Raw genomic sequence first — 23,821 nt, 5'->3', positions numbered from 1 at the left:
AATCTACACTTAAGTCGTATCACAAGAATATCTGCTGCTGTTGAACGTGGTGAACTCAGCACTGAGGAGTCCACTGCTGCCTCCATCATTCAGTGGTTGTGACTGTGGTGTCTGTGAGCTTAACAACAGTTTACAAACTTCAGTTTCCTGTAAAGAAGAATAAATTATACTATAGATCTACGAGGAACAACATATTATTGATGTATCTCAGACATATATTTACATCATAGATGTTCGGTGAGCTTTTTTGTTCAGATTTCCTCTGAAGGCAGCCATGTTTTTACTAAGACTGAGTATCATGCCATTATCTGTCCATACACTCCTGCATGATAACTACAGCAGTAAAGACTGATCAAACCCCAGCTACACCTAAGAGACTAAAGCTTGAAACCCAAAAGTGGCTTCACACACATGGGCACACACACACACACACACACACAGTCTGATTTCCATGACTTCAGAGGACATTACATTGACTCACAGTCATTTCCTGGAGACTTACCCTAACCTTAACATAGACCACATCTTCACCTTAACATTTAATCACTGATGTTTTGTATGATTATGTGAACACATTTAGATTTAGATCTCCCTGACTGTGACATAGGCTACATAATAAATACAACCTTAAATTAACCTTCTCTCAAACCCTCAAAAGCCTGTTAAAATCTCTCTCTCTCTCTCTGTGTGTCCTTCTGTCTCTCTCCCTCCCTCTCTCTCTGTCCTTCTGTCTCTCTCCCTCTCTCTCTCTCTCCGCGGCTCGGCTCCTCCTCCCCTGCTTTGTGTGTGTGTGTGTGTGTGTGTGTGAGAGAGAGTCTCCAGTCCGTTATTTGAAGGTTGTCTCGTGCAGGAGTGTCACTCTCCAGACCTTATGGGACTTCTGATAACCGCAGTGTTCCTCTGTGCTGCAGTCGGAGGTAAGCGTTCACCGTGTGTGTGTGTGTGTGTGCTTCTGCTGTCGCCATGTTATGTGTTATTATAGCGACACCACACACACAAGCTGCTAAATGAACGACAACGTTTGTATTTAAACGGCAGATGAGGGGGTTAGTTGTGTCTGTGTGTGTGTGTGTGTGTGTGTGTTAACCAGATGGTTTTAAACTTAAACAAAAGCGTTGTTACATAATTTGTGATGCGTCCACCTCTCTGTCTGTCTGTCTGCTGGACTGTCACAAGCATGTCTGTCTGCGTGTTTAGGTTGCATCTCCACTACAAAACAAGTACCTGCTCAACGTGGGCGGAGCCATCACTGCACGGCTGCTACACACAGTGACTTGTAAAGCACTTGTTTTCAGTGTAACTGAATCAAATCAGTAGAATCAGTTCATTAAAAATATTTGTTCAGTACTTGGTACATGACCTGAGCACAGACTCCGTCTGACACACAGCAGCAGTGCTGTTGCTAAATACACCAGACTCCTGTAGCTGTTGGAGATTAACTTACGTTTTTTGGATTGTTAAGTAGTTTTAACTCATCTACAGTTCGGCATTGTTCGGCTTGATTTCTGTGTCGGATGTCTCTGGAGCACAGACTCCAGACTCCAGTGGCAGGGGCGATAAGTGGTCCTGTCCCTAAATACACCAGACTCCTCTGTTAAATATTGCGATTTCCCACATTAACCCACGTTTTTAGGATTGTTAAGTAGTTCTCTTGATTTGTGTATCGGACATCTCTTCCTGTGACAGCATTCTGACCAATCATCATAGTACCAGAGCAGGTACTAAAATAGTACCTGGTACCAGGTACTATTTTAGTGGAAACTACTTAAACCATGGTGTGGAGGCGAGCCGGTTCCTGCACAGACGTGTGGAAAAGCCCCATCACGCCTGCTTAGAAAATGAATTGCATTGCATCATGAGAATCATGCTTCCTCCTAGAGAGTTTGATAGAAAATTGTTGATAAATTTGTAATTTTAAATAAGTATTTACTGTTCTGTGTTGTCCTCTGATTAACTATCCAATGATTGGTGGAAATGAACCATTGATTCATAATTGTTCAAGAGAGAATTATGAATGTATTTTCTCCCTCTCTGTGAGTGCACTGAAATAAAGAAGATCGTTGACTTAGTTTTTTTAAACTTCATTTTTATTATTCTTTCTGTAACCGCACATATGAACCAACTGGACACACAGCATATCAAACGTAACACGGGAAGGATCTGATTGTTACAACAAGCTGCAAACTCCACATAAATACAGTGTCATGCACACATACATCCATAACTCTGTCACTTAACACAGAGTGGGAGTGAAGTATTGTTTTTGGTGGCTCTATGTGTCTGTTTGTGCTTCCACACCTGCACTCGCCAACATGACCAACAGAGCCCGCCAGAGGCTTGTTGTGTGAATGGGGTGAAGTCTGCCATCTCTGATTGTTTTATCTTGTTTCATGTTCATCAGTGTTCCTGTAGTCCCAACCATGACGTGAAGCTTGTCATCCTCCAATAAATAGCCAAGGCCAAGAGCTTTATTGTCCTCATCTTTGAGCTGGTTTGGCAGGACCACCATATTTGCAGTTGCCTCCTGTTGCTGTCTTCCAGCAGACTCCTCCCTCCTTTGGCCAGAGAAAACCCACGGCTTCAACTCGAAACCCCCTGCTTTTAGAATCTGCTCCACATTTTCCGTAATGATTTTGAGCTTGTCCAATTCGTTATGGGAGGTCAGGAGGTCATCGACATAGCTGTCTTCTAGCAGTACTCGACACTCTTCCTCAAGACGGCTAAACTGCGGAAGATTAGCTGTCTTTCTCATGGCGAGTTGAGCAATACAACCTGCTGGTTTGTCTCCAATGTTAACTCTTGTTACTGCATATTCGCCTAGCTCCTCTTCTTCGGAGTCACGCCACAGAAATCTATGCAAATGTACTTCTCGGTCTTCGAGCCAAACTGAATTGTACATTTTTTTAATGTCCCCCAAAGCAGCAAAGACTCCCCTTCGGAACCTCAGAAGCACAGCACGGATTGGATTCAGGACATCTGGGCCCTTTAGCAGGAGATCATTAAGACTCGAACCTCTGAACTTCTGACTGCTGTTCCAGACAAGGCTTACAGGAGTTGTGACCGAGTGTGGATTGGTGCGATGAGATGGCTGATGTACCATACTGGTCCGGTCCACCAATGTAGGGCGTCCTTAGACAACTTCATTGCGGCCCGGCGGTTAACCATATCGTGAACTTGAGCAGCATAGGCGGCCTTCCATTCTGGTTGCTTGGCCAGCTGCCTCTCTGTCCTCAGGAAGACGGCCTGGACTACATTCCTGTTGTTCGGCAACGCAGCTGGATCTTCCACCCAGGGGTAGCTGGCATGCCAGTGTGGGCTCTCACTGTGGTCGTCAGCAGTTGCATATGTAAGGCCTCTCCTCACCACCTCCAGCTCTCTTTCTTCAGAAAGGGTAATTTCTTTGCCGCCTGGCTGACAGTTTCCACAGCGACAGCCTCCGCATCTTGGGACACAGCCAGCACCAATACTATCCCATTTCCACCACTCGAGGAAGTTGGAGGCAGTGGCTGCTGAACTGGAATGCTGATATCTGCTGGTTATCGGGGCATGTTGAATTTGTGGAGGATGGACAGGGACCACACAGGTACGTTCTTCATATTTTACGGCAGCAGTCCTCATTGACCTTGCAAAATGCGTTCTAGACATATGGGCTGATACTGCGACCTCTTCAAACAGCTCAGGATGTGTGCCAGCGACAGTCTTTCCCAGTGGTCCATCCTACAGCACAAGGTCCCCCACTGTGCGGATTTTCTGGGGAGCCAGCTGACCTTCCTTGTGACTTACAAGAAGATTGATCTCTCTTGGTCTCACGAGTTCACTGAGCAGAATGTCTGGGAAGAACTTTTGAGGTTTCTCAGCTTTCACATGCCTATTGACATCTGTGATGCGGTCTAGCCCGTAGCAAATCAACTGGTGGGACCTGAAGGTGCCTCTTGAGGTGCTGACACGGATTTTTAGGAGATAACGCTTTGTTTTGACGAATACTTTCATTCCTCCTACACCATGGACCACAAGTGTGATTCCTTCACTTCTGAGATTAAGTCGACCTGCTGCCTCGTGGGTGATGTAATTGGTGTCTGAAGCTAGGTCAATCAGGGTACCAATCCTTTGTCCAGCATTGGCTGTAACCTCCAGTAGCATCATGATGACAGGCCACTCTACTAAGCCGCCTCCCTCCAGAAGACTTGAGTGACTCTTTGCAGCATGGGAGGTTCTAGACACTGAATTGCAGAATACATCTTGGCATTTCTGGGCTAAATCAGGCGATAGCTTGCTGAAGAATTCTTCTTGGGCCTCAGTGTAGCTTCTTTTGTTGCCACCTCCCACCATGCTGCCTTTGCTTTTCCTCTGGGTTGTGCTGCTTCTTGACGCTTCAGCACTGGGACATAGGTAGTAGTGGTGTTCTGCGGCCCGCCTGCCTTCACAATCAGGATTTCTGCACAAAAATGATGTTTTGCAGTGGTCATCCTCATGATGAATCTCCAGACATTTCCCGCAGGCTCCCAGTTTCCTTACTGCATCCTTCTTTTCTGTGAGTCTGAGCGTGCAAAACTTTTTGCAGAAGTAGAGTTTTCTCTTATGCTTGATATCCAGTTCAGTACAGGAACTGCAGCATCTTCATCCGACTCCGCTTCTGCAATATACTGGGCCTCCACATCATCATTTGCCTCCATGACTTTGTTAGCCTCAATTGTAAGCTTTTTGAAACTGTCTCTGAGCTCCTCTTCAGGCAATATTGCATGCATCCTCGCAACATTGTTAGCCAGCCGGGAGAATAGACGCTTCGCCGTTGTTCTGATGGCTTTAAGCTGCTCCAGTGATTTTAAGTCGGACATCTTCTGTTCCGGCAGCATGGAGTAAGGTGCGTTTCAGTATCTCACCAGGCTTCTGGGTTTCCAGGCCTGGCCGGTCGCTGTCCTGGCTTCTCTGTTCCAGGAGCAGCCGGTTTTTCACTTCAAGTCCCTCACTATGGCAAGGCTTTAGTGTGCAAAACTCCCCACTTGAAAGGGCTGCTAATTTTTTCAGGAAGACTTTACAGGAATCCACTCGTGACACTTGCTCTCTTTTTCTTCTTTCTTTTATTTAGAAGATCGATGCAGTGTATACAGCCAGATGAAAAACCTTTAAACACAAACAAAATACAATTTTAATAAATGAAACCGAGATAAAGACACTCCAAACCTTGTAAATAAGTAGTAAATGATCTAACAATATCTTAATAAACAAATTAAATACAGAAATCACATGCAATATGGCAGTATGGAATTTGAGTTGAACTCATGATTTTAACTATGAAATGAATTAATCATCTTTTAATATGTAACATTTTGAATTGCATTCAGCTCACATGATTTTTAAGAGGCATTAGTTTTAACTGTGTTTAACTACCATGAAATCATTTTTAACTATGTTTTCCAACATGGTTTTACCCACTAATATGTATAGTTTACAATCAGATAATTAAAATGACTTGCAAACAATAGACTTCGACGATGCAACAAGCTCAAGCTCACCGGCTGTGTCTTCCTTGAAAGCTTTGTATTGCACAGTTTTGGTGTTTCAGTCCAATCCACTTTCTCATTCCTCCTCTCATGCTGCTTATTTCCACTGCTGCTCTGTAGTGATTCTGTGTGTGTGTGACTCCAAACTCCCTTGATTAGTGAATCACCTTCACCTGGTGCACTCAGCCTGGTGCATTCAGGCTGGGAGAGGCTCCAACCTGGTGTATCCAGGCTGGAGGGGCGTGGCCCACAGCTCAACTCAACAATGACTCTGAACACTGACACTGAAGAAGACGTTGAAATCAGCATGTGTGCTGTGTACAGTCCTCTTTCTGTTTCACATTACAATGCATAGAGACAGAATGAATGAAGCCAGGGCGACGAGGGAAAGAAAATAAAAGTTATCATAAAGCTAACAGACTGAGGAAGATGACAGTGACAGCACATGTCAGAGCAGGACAGAGGTACAACTAGAACTTCATCGCTTTCCCAAAGTAGCATATTGTACACATGGAAACGCAAGTGTGGCTTTTTGAGATTTTCAAACACTGTTTCTCCATGTGAATAAATGCTGATACAATAGAAAAACTGAAGTGGATCTGCTGAGACTCGCTGTCCTGTGGATAGCCCCTCAATCTTATTGAAACCTGCTTAATGTTGACGTCTTTATCTCACAGATAAACACACTGGAAACTGAAACGTTACTGTGTCCACTACATGAGCTGAAAACACTGATTGTTCTTTATGGACTTTGGTGCAGGAGAGTGAGCCATTCACATGTTCATGTGAAAAGACTGTCTAACATCAAAAGATAAACTGGGTATAAGTTTGTCCTTGTGTCCTTCTGCCTGAGAGTGAGCGTCTGTGTGTTGTGTCGGTTCAGGGGACTAACACACATACACACATATACACAAATATACACACATACACACATATACACATATACACACATACACACACATACACACATATACACACACATACACACATATACACATACACACATACACATACATATACACATACACACATATACACATACACATATATACACATACACACATATACATACACACATATAACACATATACACATACACACATATACACACACATATAACACATATACACATACACACATATACACATACACCCACATACACACACATATACACATACACACACATACATACACATATACACATACACACATATACACACATATACACACACATATACACATACACACACATATACACACATATACATACACACATATACACATACACCCACATACACACATATACACATACACACATATATACACATACACATATACACATATACACATATACACACATCCACACATATACACATACACACACATATATACACACACATATACACATACACACACATATACATACACACACATACACACATATACACATACACACATATACACACATACACATACACACATACACACATATACACATACACCCACATACACACACATATACACATATACACATACACACACATATACACACATACACACATATACACATACACCCACATACTATTATTAAAGTGAGAGTACTAAGAGCTGGTATTTAGATTCATGAGTGCATAACAGTGCAGTAACTGAACCGTATCAGATAAGGTCAACGTTGTGAGCGTCACACTGAACATGGATTCTCGTCTGCACTGACAGTCTTTGTTAGATCCATGTGGTTCTGCTGGTGGACAGGGATTGGTGACTGCAGCTACCTGTGTGATAAAGCCTGAGGGAATATCTGCATCCTGGAGTTAAGCTTCTTTAGTAAGATAACTCTGCTTAACCTCGATGAGGTGCAGCACAAACCAGTGCACGTGTCTGTGATCCTCCTGTGGTTCAGGTTTTTACTCCTCACACTCGTCTGTTTACCTCCTCAGTGGGAAGCCGGCCAGTGACCTCACCCCACAGTGATGCCAAGGTGCAGGTTGAATGTATCATTGAAGAGACGCTGAATGAGAATGGGTCACATGATGAGTGTGGGCCACAGCTGGCAGGTGATGGCTCACATTCCTTTTTCCTAATTGATTGATTAGTTTAATAATACACATCATTCAATGATCGCACAACTCTTTAATCTCTGTTCCTAATTTGAAGAATATTTTGTTGTGTTTAAAGATATAATTACATTTGTTTGTATCTAATAATCTTAATGTGAATGTTTGCAGAGGAACTCGACAAAGTGCAGAGACATGAGGGTCTGCTGAGGGAGCTCCAGAGGCTGGCTGACCATGGTATACACACACACACACCATGGGGGGCATTTAATGCCAGCACACTATACTAAATGAATCAGAGCTGTCAGGATATTTTTACTTGTAAGTAGCTGAAATTATTCCGTAAATAAATAAATAATTTCAATAAAAAGAATTAATCAAAAAATAATTAATTAATAATGAATTGAATAATTATTTGAAATAAATAATTTTATTTTAATAAAAAGAAATAATTAATAATATTAAATTAAATACTAAATAATGATTTGTACATTGAGACGAGAGTGCGCACAGGCGTTTGCTGCGTTCACACGTGACACGACACTTATCACCCGTCACCTTCATTATTTGGTGTACTCGCGATTTATCGCACGCATGTTTTTCAGTCTTCATGCAGCGACGGTGACGCGGTTAAGACGTTTTAGTATAGTGTGCTGGCATAAAATGTCCCCCATACACATACATCCACATTCATATGTTCCTCAGAAATGAGGTGCTACAATCTCAGGACCATGATATGATGTCAGATAATTATAATTTAATTAAAGAGGCCATAGCATGGTCCTCACTTCTATGTGAGATATGCAGGTGTACTTTCAAACATGAAGTCACTGCAAATGAGCCGATGTAAATGTCCGCAGCTCCACCTCTGGATAGGCGGATGCACCGCGAGCAATGATCAAAACATTCAGTAATGTCGTCGTAACGACCCCTCGCCTTAATGATCCAGAGTCAGAAGACACTGTGACAGTGAAAGACTGCTGCAGGACACCTGGAGCTTGGATAACGTTGTGGTAAAGTACGTCACCGGATGTGCACGGTCTCTAGTGCCCGGTCTCTAGTGCCCGGTCTCTAGTGCCCGGACTCTAGTTCCCGGTCTCTAATGACCGGACTCTAGTGCCCGGTCTCTAGTGCCCGGACTCTAGTGCCCGGTCTCTAGTGCCCGGACTCTAGTGCCTGGACTAGGAGGCGCTGCTGTTTAGAGGAGTGGTGAAATTCGCCACACTCTAAATTGATCATATGTGAGAGTGGTTGTTTGCCCCCCCCCACACAACCTTCATGTGGAGGATAAAGCAATAGAAGATGAATGGATAGTTAAATGTGATTGAAAATGTTTTCTTTGTCTTTGCGGACATGACGTCACTGAATGCGTCTAATCCTAAATAACCCTCAGTCCATGTCATGTTATGAAACACACCCTCACCCATGCACACAAACACGCAGCTTTTTTTTTCTATATGAAAGTAGTGAATGTGTGTGTGTTACCTTATCATGGCCCAGTCCTAACACACACACACACACACACACACACACACACACACACACTGACATTAGTAAAGTCTGCAGCTCTACATACACACACATTGTTTGGTCAAACTCTAACTTATGCATTCTGAATGTTGCAGAGAGAGAGAGGGAGCGTCAGCATTACGACTACGACTTTGAGCAAAGGGACGAGGAAGAGGAGGAGGAGAGAGAAACTACTGACCATTTGAACAAGACAGACGGAGAGGACACCAAAGAGTTGATGGAGAAGCCACGAATCGAGGACAGAGGGAGAGATGATGAAGAGGAGAGAGCCAGGGAGCTTGAGGAACTGCTGGCTGAAGAGATAACTAAGAAAGGGAAGGAGGAGAGGAATGATGAAGAGCTAAAAGAGCTGCTGAAAGAGTTGAAAAAGAGGCGATATGAGGCTGTGAGGGAGAGAGAGATCCAGAGAGGCTCAGAGCTAGAGCAGGGGAAAGAGAAGAAGAAAAAGGACAAAGACAATGAAGAACAATCAGTGGAGAAGCAAAGGGTTGAAGAGAGGAGGAAGAACAAGGTGGAGTTGATGGTGGAAAAGGAGAAGGTGGAAAATGAGCTGAAGGAGCTTCTCAAAGAGCAAGATAACAAGAACAAGCTGCAACAGGAGCAGGAGTGGAAGGAGAAGCAAGAGGAGCTGGATGAACTTGAGAGGAAGATGAAGCATGTGCAGCAGGAGGAGGATATTCAGGGCAGAACAGAAGGTGACTCGCAGGTGGAAGAGAAGACTGTAAAGGATGAGGGAGAACGAGTTAAGGAGACTGAGGGTAAAGCAGGAGCATACCAGATGAAGGAGCCCCAACAGAAGAGGGTGATGGAGAAAGCCAGCGATGAAGCCACACGGCAGTTTGAGCAGGAACACTACAAGAATCAGGAGGAAGAGGAGGAGGAATACGTCAGACAGGATGAAAAGGGGCAAGAGGAAGAAGACAACGATGAGGCTGTTGAGGAAGAAGATGAAGGCGAGGTAAGTTCATGCAGAACAATGAAGCCAGCATTGGCTTCATTGTGGCCCCATAATATTGGTCCTTGTTTTCCATGGTGGCCCCACCTGTTTGTCCACATGGGCTTCTCATACTGAACACTATGGAACCTGCATCATCTGAGTCCATTCCACAGACTACCTGTGTGCTAATGTTGGGTTTCTACCATGGTACAGTTTGGACTAGTAAAGCCTTTGGGTCAGGCTTGCATTTTTACTTTAGTCTAGTAAACTAGGGGAAGGATGTCTATGTGTGTCATACTGTAACGTCAGCGCACACACAGCAGGCAGCAGACGTTTCTCTTTTTATTCAACGTGCCGACACAGACATGAACACAGGCTGTTGTTTTGGCCACAACCCGCCGCTCGGACCGCAAACACAACTTTACAAAACCCCAGTCACAGACACGAATAGACACTGCACATGCGCATACTAACACATCCCCTTCAGGATTGTTACTGTACCAAACCATGTCTTCATCGGGAATCTACGACGTGAGAAGAACTAGTTAAATACTTGCTGCTTCTGCCAACTGTCAACTTCTGGACCAAACGGTAATAACGGTAATGATGTAACCATTTTAACGCCACCGCTCAAGAAATGTTAGCGAATAAGATCGTCCTTTATTAGTCCCACAGTGAGGACGCTTAGGCTAGTGTAAGAACAATATGTAAGAACAATAGCATTGACAATAAATCCCCGGTAAGTTGGCAGGTCTGTAGATGCACGATAAACTAGGCGGTCATTTGTGTTTTCTTTTTATCGATGAAAAATCGTCAAGATTCTTTTGAACGTCAGGAACTGAACAGCTGTACACTATGGAGCATTTATGGAATATGTCATCCATATGAAAACAACAAACCTGGTGGTGCCTTAAAACGTTTGGGACAAAATAAGAAACATATTTGAAACAGGGTGTTCCCATATATCACTGATGTGAGAATGTCATGTGTTACAGGAGCTGCTGGAGATTGAGGCCGAGCTGCAAAAGGTGGCAGCAGAACTGAGAGAGCTTCGCAGAGGATGAGTCGCACACACACAGATGCTGATAGGACTCTTTGTTTTATTCACATTCACACATTCACGAGAAACATCAGTGTACGTACGCTTTAAGATGGTCTGGAACAGGTCACTGTTTCCCCAGTGCTCGTTCAGATGTCTGCAGCTCCATGTGTCTCATGTCCCTCATGGAGACATGAGACACATGGAGCTCATGTCTCCATGTGTCTCCATGTGTCTCATGAGTACTGGCACTCACTCAGTGCGTTTCATGTCAGTGAACTGAACTTTAAGTCTTATGTGTATTTGAAGTATTTGAAGTATTGATTATTTGATATTTCACTGACGACTGCTGTATGTGTAAACTGATGGTGACTCTTCTACACTGGTCATTATCATCATCTTTTGGCTCATGCACTGTTAAAAACAAGACTGTTTGATTTGAACCACGGTGACGCGAGCACAACATGTCAAATGTAAGCTGAACGCTGAGTTTCCCAGCACGTGGTTAGTGTGCAGTGAAAGGACGAGATGTACTCAGAGCTTACGAGGTCTTAAAAGTGTCACTTCAGGTTCTCAGTCAGCTTTGCACTCTTATCTTAACATGCCACGGAGGAGCCAAGCGCAGAGTGACTCACTAAAGCCATCTGTTGTCTGGTAACAGCTGACAGTCACTGATAAACTCATGTCATCTGTGTACATATCAGCTGCCATAAGCCCCTTTCCACTTGCATGTTCTCCCCGTGTGTGCGTGGGTTTTCTCTGGGTTCTCCGGGTTCTCCTGGTTCTGCCCGCACAGTCCAAAAACATGCAACATGGGGATCAGGTGAATTGGTCGTAGGTGTGAGGGTGAAGTCCAGTGACTGTGTCAGACGGCGTCTGTGCTCCTGTCATGGAGGAAGAACTGAACTCACCAGTATGTTGTGTGTGTGTGTGTGTGTGTGTGTGTGTGCGAGTGTGCGAGTGTGCGAGTGAGTGATGGAAACACAACCAGAACTGTGGTGAGACAGTGGTGAGACAGGTGAGCTGAGCTTAGACCATGTAGTGGAAACACAGCAATAGTCTTTCTGCCAATGTCATAGAAATGATGAGTCACAGCGCCCCCAAGAGGACTCTGTGTGGACATGCACATGGTGCAAATTTAACAGGGTTACAGTGGAAGCCCACTTCACTGCAATAATACAATGCAGAAAACAGCACATGGGGATGCAATAATTATTCCAATAAGTCATAACTTCATATATTTTAATATGTAAACAAAGTGCCAATATTTACAGTTTATATTGACACAGCATCTGCTCAGAAACCATCATGAAGCAACACTAACGTCTATCCCAAAGAGTAGATTTGTGTTCACTGAGGAATAAATAAAAAATTTGTCATTTTTAATTTTCTGTTAATATTAAGAATATTGGCTTTTTTTTATACCAATATTCAATGTGCTGATGTTGTCCAACACTTAATTTCCAATTCAAATATCAACTGATACGATACCGATATATATACAGGCTTATTCCCCACAAAACTCACATCACATATTTCCTGTTGTGGAATTAAAACATATTGCCTACTTTTATGTCCATATAAAGATCTATAAAAACCTCTTTTAGATCATTATATTCTATTTTTTTAATTCATGGAGTTTCACATTTGTAAAACCGTCCTAAAGGCCATGAAAAGCCCAGAGTGACGTCACGGCTGTGTACGAGCACAGCAAAGCGCAGTCATGTGACGTCACGGCTGTGTACGAGCACAGCAAAGCGTGGTCATGTGACGTCTCGTGAACGACGCTACTGTCAGTGAACGTACGAAATTAAAACTTTATGAGAAATGAGGTTTTAGTTATTTATTTGTCGCTCAGTAGGATTTATTTTACAACTTATTATCAATGTATTAACGAGCTGCTGTGTGGATTCACTGACATGCTGCACTTTATCACTTTGTTGTATAAATATTTAAAATTACATACAAGTTTTATGACGTCAAATAAACATAATTACAGAATGAACAGAAACATGTTCTACTCTGTACACACTGTAGGGTTTTTTTCAGTTTACAGCAACTTTCATCATTATCATACAGTAAATGCATTATAAATATACTAAATACTAAATATAGCATTGTAAAAATAACACCTATTGAAATATGTTATATTAAATGCTTAAATATCACAGCAAACACAACTGTGTGACTCCCATCATGCCTTTGGCTGCTCATGCACGATGATGGGAGTAACCCTACCGTTGTTGTACTGTTTTCATACATGTTACACTAGATTACTGCTACCTTTGTGTTTGTCTGTTGTGAGTGTTCATGCAGTTCATGCAGTTTCTAAATCAACGCTGTGACTGTTATAGAAATAAAAGGCACTTTTACCTCGAATCAGTTATTGCTTACTGCGTCTCGAGCTCGCCACAATATACACCGAGCATTTCATCGCACATTTTGGCGAAATCCAGGTATTACTTTGTTGGGTTTTCATTTTCGACACAAAAACTGATATTACATTAATAGGCTAATCTTGTCTGATATTATCGGACATCCCTGGTTGATATACAGTACAAGTGCAAAATATCCCCACATAATGTATTTTACAAACAAGCAAGAATGACGTGTTACTTTCTGCGCATAGAGGACATTTCAAGTAACGGTAAAAGGAAAATAAAGGAAAATACAACCCTGAAACATGATTTGTAATACTACTGGCTGCTCAAAGTGCTCTATGCTGTGCCTGGTGTATCTTCTTCTTATGCTACCTGTCAATCAATAAATGGAAAATGGTTTCAACCAGGATGTGTGTTACGTTTGGTTTGTTGACATGTGACGAGAATCACAGAGAGGCACATAAGCGACACATGATCAATAATACACACAGCAGTAAGGCCATGAAGACCATGCGACTTAAAGGCCAGCACATGGACCACGTGGACCAGCAGACATCTGTGTGTCCAGCACTGACTTGATGTGGCCGAGCAGAGAGGAGAAAAACTGTGGCACTCCCTCGTATCCTGTAGGAGAGGAGAGGTCAGAATATCTGTGTCATACATGGATATTATATCTGGATATGGTCTTATCATCATATCGTGATAACATATCTGTGAAGGCTTTCCTGGTTTTAAAGGCTGTGATGTATATATATATATATATATATATATATATATATATATATATATATATACATATATATATGTCAGAATCAGAATACTTTTATTGTCCCAAAGGAAATTGTTTTTGTTACAGTTCCTCCATTTCATACTCAGTACCAGTTTAATATAGTATGTATATATAAAAAAAAATCAATATTTCTATTATATTGTTTCATTTTAGAGTGCATTTACAGTGTATTGTCCCTCTCCTTTGAGAAGCTCAAACATCTGAAAAAGAAAACTGTTTTATGAGTCCAGAGAAATAACCTGTGTGTAGCTTTGTATCCACATATATTTAGACACACACAAAAATATCCAGATGTTATCTGGATATTATCTATAATAATATATTATGGGATGTCAGTGTGGCTGCTGTACCTGGGAAGATGTTGATGTCAATGACAGTCAGCGTGTGTGTGTGTATGTTGATGATGACGTCCACACCAAACAGGGCCATGCCCAGCTGAACTCGGAGCTCTCTGACCAGAGCGGCCACGGCCTGGGAGCTGGGAGGAGGCAGGCACGGCATCTGCTCGTCCAGCTTCGGCAACAGGAGGGAAAACACATTATACTATAGTTCAAGAACTGATTTAAGCTTACATTCATATATGTATACATACACACATATATGTATATGTATACATATACATATACATATATGTATACATATATACATATATTTATGTCTACATATATGTATACATATATACTTATATGTATACATATATATGTATATATGTATATTTATGCCTGTGAGTATTACCAAACTTCATATTTATATAAGCATTTAAATTTCAAAGATCGCTTGTTAGCTGCTGTTCCGCCTCCTCGTTTAGTGACACAATGACGTTGAGTGAATATTACTGCATGCAGTATGCGACAAGATGGCAAAGCCACATGGTACGAACATGCTAATATATAACATGCTCTGCACAAGGCCTGAACTGCATGTGGGGGACATCATGACAGGCATGTACAGGCACGTAGAATGCCAAGCAAAAGGAAAGCAATACTTAAAGTGCAGAAAATTCAATCACCCCTCAGAAGACAGGACACAGAGACGTGCACACTGTCAATGAAATTAGTGAAGATTTCAACTCAGAGCTGTTGGTGGATAAACCCAGCTCAGTCAAGAAAATCCATGGATGATGGACAGGAAGACATAGAAAATATGCTCAAGAGATCATGTTCTGGCCTGGAATGAGTCACCAGATAGAGAACACACACACACACACACACACACACACACAGCCCATGATTTCCCAAGCAGTACCTGAAAGCCTGTGGCTGACTGTATCGACTGTTAGTTTTCACGGAATAAGAACTACATTATCATATGTGACTATCTCATCAGACACTTTTAGATGGAGTGTCTACAGAACATCCCAGCAGCCGCCTTCACAAGACATGGCATCCTAAAAACAGTCAGAAGTGATGGAACATGCTACAGTACCTATTCCAGAAATCCTGGGGAGAGGCTCAATTGTCATGTGAAAAGACCCCATGGTGTAAAGTGTCTGTATTCTGGTGGGATATCTTGGATATAAGGGACAGAGCTCCCATTCACCGTGGACTTGGTCTGCTTAACAGAAGCTCTTACAGGAAGACAGAAATCACCAGCTCAGCCTTCTGAGGACAGGATAACACCAGCTCAGCCTACCGAGGACATAACACAGCAGCTCAGGACAGAACAACACCAGCTCAGCCTATGACAGGCTCAGCCTTCAGCGGAGGACTCAGCAGGAGCCTAGGACAGGCTCAGTCAGCCTACAGGACAGAGGACAGGACAACACCAGCTCAGCGGACAGGACAACACAGCTAGCCTACACAGGACAACAGCAGCTCAGCCAGCAGATCAGCTCAGCCTCTAGCCTAGACAGAACAGCAGGCCTGAGGACACACCAGCTCAGCCTTCTGAGGACAGGACAGGGGACAGGACAACACCAGCTCAGCCTTCTGAGGACAGGACAGCTCAGCACCACCAGCTCAGCCCGAGGACAGGACAACACAGCTCAGCCTTCTGAGGACAGGACAACACCAGAGCAACACCAGCTCAGCCTAAGGACTCAGCAGGACACAACACCAGCTCAGCCTCTGAGGACAGGACACAGCAGCTCAGCCTCTGAGGACAGGACAACACCAGACAGGACAGCAGCAGCTCAGCCTGAGGACTCACCAGCTCAGCCTACACAACAGCACCAGCTCAGCCTACACAGGCAGCCTCAGCCTACACAGGACAACACCAGCTCAGCCTTCTGAGCAGGCAACAGCTCAGCCACAGCACAGCTCAGCCTGAGGACAGGACAACACCAGCTCAGCCTGGGACAGGACAACAGCAGCTCACACTACCGAGGACAGGACAACACCAGCTCAGCCTTCTGAGGACAGGACAACAGCCAGCCTAGGACAGGACAGCAGCAGCTCAGCCTACCGAGGACAGGACAACACCAGCTCAGCCTTCTGAGGACAGACAACAGCAGCTCAGCCTACCGAGACAGGACACCAGCTCAGCCTTCTGAGGACAGGACAACACCAGCTCAGCCTGACAGGGCAGCTCAGCCTACCGAGGACAGGGACAACACCAGCTCAGCCTTCTGAGGACAGGACAACAGCAGCTCAGCCTACCGAGGACAGGACAGCAGCAGCCTTTACCAAGACAAACAGTCACAACACCAGCTCAGCCTTCTGAGGACAGGACAACACCAGCAACAGGACAACAGCAGCTCAGCCTACACAGGAAATCACCAGCTCAGCCTACCGAGGACAGGACAACACCAGCTCAGCCTACCGAGGACAGGACAACACCAGCTCAGCCTTCTGAGGACAGGAAATTCCATTCTCCCAACAACAGAAAAGCAACTGCAGCAGTAACCCCACAGAACATTGTGCTAGAAAGGAGGAAGAAGAAACACTAGAACAGAGCTGCCAGACCTTCGAGCACAAAGATGGTCAACCAACCACAATAATCCAGCAGAAAGGCCGTGCAGCTGTCATCCAAAATGATGATTGACAGATACTGAGACGAAACCGCCCTCACCTCCTTGAAGTGCGAGAAAACACACCTGGTAGACTACAGCGCGAGGTCAGTGGGAACGATCCACCTGCTGGAGGTTAGGAACCCTCCGGTATGTGAGCGTGTCTGTGGCTGCACTGTTCAGCCAAGAAAACTTCTGCATTTATGATTCAAAAACAAAAAAATCCCTGAATTTATGCACATTAATGTTTGATGATGCATCTCGGGAGGTTCATCATCCTCATCAAATACATTTGGTGGGAGTGTGGGACCGGTTTCCCCCCACAGTCCAAAAACAAGCGGAGGTTAATTGAACACTCTAAATGTGTGAGTGTGAGAGTGAATGGTTGTTGATCTCTGTGTAATATGTTTTTTTTATTTTCAATGGAATGTTATTTCTAATACTTACAGCTGTGAGATCAGAGCTTGACTCAGGCTTGGACACATGGTGGCTGTTAAAGAAGATCGTTTTCCTGTCTGGAGGCAGAAGGAAACCAGAGCTACAGTGAATAAAAGGAGCAAAATCAGGCAACAGAGAAAAAGACTGTGGTGTGAGACACAGAGAGAAAAGAGATTCCAAGGATGGGGCACCGAAGAGATGATATCAAATAAAATGTGACATGTGTTAGTGAAGACTGACCACAGGGACCAGAGGGGAAATTCTTCAGTGAGGGCCTCTCTACACAGAAGTGTTTGTCTCCGATCACAAAGACCTTGTGCAGAACAGCTCCGTGGTTGACAAAGCTCTGGAGGACACAGGGAGGACGGACGTCAACCAGGCTGCTCGCACTGAAGATCAGAGACATCTGCAGAACAAACAGGTTACACAGATGAACAGAGAACACACATACAGGAGAGAATGAAACACAACATCAGAGCTAAACTCACCTCGTGGGAAACTGAGCCATGTGCCACTCTGGTTTTACAAACTGGGGCCAACAGAGAAAAAGACACATTTAGAAAATGAGGACTTGTCTTCTTGTCTTCTTTGGGCTGATCCCCCGATGCCCTTCCTGATGCAACCCTCCCATTTATCAGGGCCTGGGACTGGCACTAAGAGTACATATAATCTGAGTGTAGGACACATATAAACGGCAGGAGAATCACTGAAGGATGAAGGAGAGGGGGCCAAGTCTGGATTAGTTCACAAAAGGTGACTCAAACAATAGATCTGGTGCAGATGGAGTTTGGGTGAGATAATAAAGACGATAGTTGTTATTAATGATATCACTCTCAACTGTCTCTTTCTCTATCTTCTTCTCCTCTCTGTCACGACCACTCCTTCCCTTCCCAGCTGATCGTCCAGTAATCGTCTGTCTTCCAGTTCAGGTGTTCTTTTCTCTCCACATGCTCCCTTAGTTCCTGCTGGGTCTCTTTGACAGTGATTGTGGCCTGTATCAGGGATCAGGGAAGATGCTCGGGGCCTTCAGAGAGTGTAAATGCTACAAATGCTATTATGCCTTAATTTACAATCTTGGCTATTTTGTGAGCTGCTGGGTGACTGAACTGAATTTCCATATGGGATTAATAATCCTTATTTTATCTCTGTAGTTATTGTAAAGTCTTGACCTTTTATTTTTTTTTATTGATTTGCACAAACTTAATTTAAAATAATTGATATAAAAATGCATTGGGATGTGCTTATTTGAAAACTTCTCCCATGAAGACATACATCAAAGACCACATTTGTTTCAAACAAAGACAAAAAATAAAAAACTATTGAATGATAACAAGAATAAGTAGAGGAAAGAAGCAAATCAACTAAGTGATTATACAGTAAATATAAGGAGGAAAAGAAATACACATGAATGATTAATGTAAGACACTAAACATACATGAATGATGAGATATTGTATGATAATGTGTGTTCGGCAAATATACAAATACAATTGTATAAATGAATTGCTTGCAGGAGAACGTTGGTCAAATGCCAACAAATGCCTACTGTCACCCTTCTCCTAATGATTCTGTATGAGGTGTCTGAATGCAGCGCCACACACATTGATAAGAACTGAGAGAGGTGAACTGACTGAGAGGGAAGCTTAGGTCCTGAGCCGTCACAGTCTGGTTAATGGAGATCAGGTCACTGTCAGTCTGGACCTCCAGGTAGGGAGGACTGCAGATACGCCAGTCTGTCAAACAGGAGGAGAGGCAGCTGTTGACATCTGTCAGTAACAGTGAACATCAGTCACTTTGTGAAGGTACACTTCACCTCGGAGTGAATTGTGCAACTTGCTCATGATCCTGTAAGAGGCGAAGCGGTCTAGCAGCTGGCTCATCGCTGGCAGTGGGTCGAGGAGAATGGTATCGGGATGAGTCGACACATAGCTCTGTAACACAACATCAATGTAATATCAATATGTCAAATACAATCCTGGTTTGCACTGTAAACGTTACGCTCATATAATGCATATGTTTTTATAATCTTAATATATTGAACATTCATTGATGTGAAAATGCATGTTTTTTAGCTTTAGTGTCTTTGCTGCTGTGACTCCGTCAGTCAGTGTGGGACTAACATCTCATCTCGTCTCTTCTTATAGTGCCTGTCAACAGGGACACATTTGAACGACTTCATGAAAGGACTTTTCCAAATGATTCAAAGCTGAATCACATCAGTGAGTAACTTCAGGCTTTGAAATCAAAACACTGACTGTGATTGTCTTAAATCTATGGAATTACATTTGTGTTCATATTTTCATGTAAGAAAACAACACTTTTTAAGAATCAAATAAAAAACTGATTTAACCCTTCAAAGATATTGTGTTTTATTGTTTGAAAATGCATTTGTTCTTTGCGACCATGGGCGGGCCTTAAGAAGCTGTCTGCTGATTGGGCACTGAGTTTTGGAGTGACAGCCCTTTCTCAATACCCAAGTACGCAAGTATGTAGTTGCGTACTTGAGAGAGTACGACTGGAGTACATACTTGCCAAGTACTGGAGTACACAAGTACAAGTACGAACAGCAGCTACTTCATTGTTCTACTGTTTGAATGGCGGGTGGTGCAAGTGTTTAAGCCTCATTAGCGCCACCTAGAGTGTTGATAAATGAACATAAAATACTTTTCATAAACGCATATCGATCGTTATTATTATCATGTTTTAAATATTTAACTTAATGTATTAATTTATTTGTATTAAATCATATCTACAGTACCATGTGGAAAATAGATATATTACAGAGTAATATATCTATACATATATGTACATATTATTAAGTTAAAATAAATAAAACATTAATTAACAATATTTTTGAATGATTAAATTGATATTTTTTATGCGTCTTAAAAAGTGTCATTTGAAAATATTGCCACAAATCTAATTCTATATAAATCAGGTTTAAGATGTAAAATAATAATAATAGTACTAATGATAATATAATAACTTTATTTATATAGAGTTTAAAAAGTACTTTGACAGACCAGAGCCATGAAAGCCAAAGAAGAAGACAACAACAAGAAATACAAAGTACAATAATAATGGTAAAAACAACAACTGTCAATATAAAGGGTCAGAAAGATAAAAAATCAATCAATCAATAAATAAAAAGACAAGGTCACAAGAATGCCAGTATAGACAAATGGGGTGTAAAGTGTGATTTCAAAGATGTCACTGATTCTATGAGCCTTATCTTGAAGGGTCCTGATGGATTTGAGCTTTAACTTCAGAATAGCCAGGCAGACCCATATGAGCTCTAAAAGTGATCAGTAAAATCTTCTAAATCAACTAAATCAAAGAAAAGGAGCCAAGTGAAGAGCAGCCATGACTGCACTCTGAACCAGCTGGAGGTGGGAGAGTGATTTGTGACTGATACCAGAGAGGAGTGAGATGACCTCTTCAACATCTGAGTGGGGAGGGAGTGGTTTAATTTTAGAAGAGTGGGCGTACTTGTAAAAAACCAGAACTGCACGACTTTCTGAATCAAAGAAAACACTAAGGTTTCTGACTGAGGGTTTTTGTTTTGGCAGTCCTGTGTCTCCAACAGCTGAACAATACAGCACAGGAGGGTGAGTGGGTCAGAACTGTTCCAGTCAGTCAGAAAAGGCTGAAATAGAGCAGTGAAAATATTTGGTAGGATGTTGTGGTCTTGTTTTCTCCAGGTTCTCCGGTTTCCTCCCACAGTCCAAAAACATGCAGATTTGGGGATTAGGCAAATTGGACAGTGTAAATTGACCATAGGTGTGAGTGTGAGAGTGAATGGTTGTTTGTCTCTAGTGGCTCTGTGATGGACTGACCAACTGTCCACAGTGTACCACGCCTTTCACCCTGTGTCAGCTGGGACTGGTACCAGTGCAGCCCTCACGTGGAGGATTAAATGGTAGAAGATGGATAAATGGATGTTGATGTCATTCAGGGAGCCTTTTGTTTCGTTTGCACAGGTCAGACTGTCAGTGCCTCAGAAAAGCTGAAAATCATCACTTCAAGCCAAGTCAACATTAACTCTACACTTACTAAAACATGTTTTACCTGGAAATTGGCCAGCAGCTGTTGTGACTGACTGTCATGCTCTGCCTCCACAATGAGATCAGAAAGCTTGTGAACAATGACACTGAAGGGTCCCTGTGGTATCAGCGGCTGAGTGAGGTCAATCTGCCACACAACACAAACACTCTAATAATAAACACTAGAATGTAGTACAATTACAACTCACTTCTTATATATCAGTATGCATGTAAACAATAAGAGACATGATTGAAGTCAAGTCACACACGCAGTACATCTTATAACAAAACAGTTGTAAATGATGCCACAGCATATGTAGTGTAACACTGGTTTCTGGGCAGGTACTAAGCACACAACCATTGTTTGGTCTTTTGTGTAAGAGGTGGCAGCAGGTGGCTGTGACATGGATTACTAAAGGTTTAGACATCTGTATATGACACATGTGTGTCTGTGAAGATGAATACTTATACAATGTTTAACCTGCTGAGAGAAAAGATGTGGTTGTTATTATGACCTGTGAGCAAATACCGCACACCAACTTGTTTTTATTCCTCAATGAGGATACATCACAACTAAGTGCCTAACCCGAACCCTTAAACTAACTACTTATATAGACCCAATTCTACCCCAACCTCTAAAACCAAGTTTACCCTGAAAAGGCATGAAAAAGCTCTCCCCACAAGGTCAAAATGTCCTCACAAGGATAGGTTTGTGTGTTTTTGGACATCACAATATAAACACATGTACACACATGATGTTGTATCTTAAATCACTCACCTCCACCACTTCCACACCATGGACGCTGACAAAAAAGCAAAGGTTTACTTTTTCATTTCTTTGTCTCACTTTTAAACTTGAATAAAGCACACAGTTACACAGGGTTGGCAAAGCTGAAAACTTCTCACAGACATATTCCCATTACAGTAGTTATTGACCGTCCTTACAGCAGCTATTCTTAAACCTTCCCTGACTGTGAACATTGGCACATACATAAATACCATATGTAGTAATGGTATGGGTCCAATACTGGTCTAAATGACTGGATCGGTTATTAGACAAATAAAAATGTCAAATCCAACACAATCCACAAATCTTACATATAACTGTAAAATGTAAATAGAAATCAGCAACAGTATTTGTTCTTTATGGGAGAAGAATATTTGTAAATAAACGTGGAAGACGACTGAATTGTACTGTGACAGGACGGAGCAAAAGTCTCCAGCAGCTCTGTCGTTTTCAGGTCTGTCAAATTCTGTGACATTTGGATTGAAATGATTGGCAAACTGTCAATGGGCTGAATTCATACAACATGTGTATGTAATGTATGGAATGATCAAACATGTAATAGACACAGTAATAGTACAGTAGTAGACAGACAAACACAGGTTTAAGAGAAACAGTGTTGTGCTATTGTTGAAGTTTAAGATTACTTAAACTTACTTAACCACCCCCATACCGGCTCAGCATGAAATTCAAAATACAATAATATAAAGTTGGCTGATCATTAAGTAGATTTTATGTAAACATGAAACAATATGTAAATAAAACATATCATATTCATAGTATATCGGAGCCCAATGGTATATATTCACTCTTAATAATACTACTAAGAATAATCACAGCAATTATGAAGAAGAAGAAACAGTGAACTTACGCACAGAAGTGTGCAAAGGCGTCCAGGTTCATCCTCCTGCGCTTCTTGTCGCTGAGACAGAAGCCCACCCTGCGGCCTGACATGAGTGTGTGTGTGTGTGTGCATGGGTCAGCAGCAGCAGAGAGAGAGAGAGAGAGAGAGAGAGAGAGAGAGAGAGAGGTGACCTGTCCACTCAACCCTCCCCACAGGATCTGTGCTCTTACACACACACACACACACACACACGTTGGACATTCATGACTTGAGGGGACTTACATTCATTTCCTGGAGACTTACTCTAACCTCAGCCTAACCTTAAAACATATCTTCACCTTAAAATGTAGTTATTTGCGTTGTGGGGACTTGATTTTTGTCCCCACAAGGAAGACAAGTCCCCATAATGTGAGTGTGTAAACAGTTTTCGGTCCCCACAACATTAGTAATACCTGCACACACACATAAATAATAATGACGAGTGCCAGTCATACTGGTCAGGTCACTTCATACTTCCTTATTGCTGCTGCTGAT

At 42.6% G+C, this 23,821-nt stretch overlaps 2 protein-coding genes across 4 annotated transcripts; one reads left to right on the top strand and one right to left on the bottom strand.

Annotated features, from left to right (window-relative positions):
- The first annotated feature begins 776 nt into the window (after nucleotides 1-776).
- Nucleotides 777-13,849, top strand: LOC122773177 (cilia- and flagella-associated protein 251-like). Of its 2 annotated transcripts, none has more exons than XM_044031638.1 (5): nucleotides 777-917; nucleotides 7,439-7,555; nucleotides 7,727-7,792; nucleotides 9,181-10,043; nucleotides 11,018-13,849. In XM_044031638.1, exons 1-5 carry the CDS (start codon nucleotides 872-874, stop codon nucleotides 11,084-11,086), a joined length of 1,161 nt encoding a protein of 386 aa, XP_043887573.1. In that variant the 5' UTR covers nucleotides 777-871; the 3' UTR covers nucleotides 11,087-13,849. The 2 variants fall into 2 exon arrangements, with proteins under 2 accessions (XP_043887573.1, XP_043887574.1); XM_044031639.1 differs by lacking the exon at nucleotides 777-917 and adding an exon at nucleotides 7,218-7,325.
- On the bottom strand, nucleotides 12,890-23,417 carry LOC122773178 (inositol-tetrakisphosphate 1-kinase-like). 2 transcript variants are annotated; one of them, XM_044031640.1, is made up of 10 exons: nucleotides 23,315-23,417; nucleotides 22,438-22,462; nucleotides 21,685-21,807; nucleotides 19,430-19,547; nucleotides 19,248-19,349; nucleotides 18,106-18,146; nucleotides 17,858-18,023; nucleotides 17,627-17,694; nucleotides 14,583-14,745; nucleotides 12,890-14,066 (listed from the first exon to the last, which is right to left on the bottom strand). In XM_044031640.1, the coding sequence occupies exons 1-10, from the start codon at nucleotides 23,395-23,397 to the stop codon at nucleotides 13,960-13,962; spliced, it is 996 nt and encodes a 331-aa protein (XP_043887575.1). In that variant the 5' UTR covers nucleotides 23,398-23,417; the 3' UTR covers nucleotides 12,890-13,959. The 2 variants fall into 2 exon arrangements, with proteins under 2 accessions (XP_043887575.1, XP_043887576.1); XM_044031641.1 differs by having other exon boundaries at nucleotides 14,005-14,066; nucleotides 17,627-17,717.
- Nucleotides 23,418-23,821: the final 404 nt, after the last annotated feature.

Source organism: Solea senegalensis, linkage group LG8 (assembly GCF_019176455.1).
Source record: "Solea senegalensis isolate Sse05_10M linkage group LG8, IFAPA_SoseM_1, whole genome shotgun sequence".
In the NCBI taxonomy this organism is placed as follows: Eukaryota; Metazoa; Chordata; class Actinopteri; order Pleuronectiformes; family Soleidae; genus Solea; species Solea senegalensis.
The sequence above is the reverse complement of the archived record's forward strand: the minus strand, read 5'-3'. Positions and strand labels throughout refer to the sequence as shown.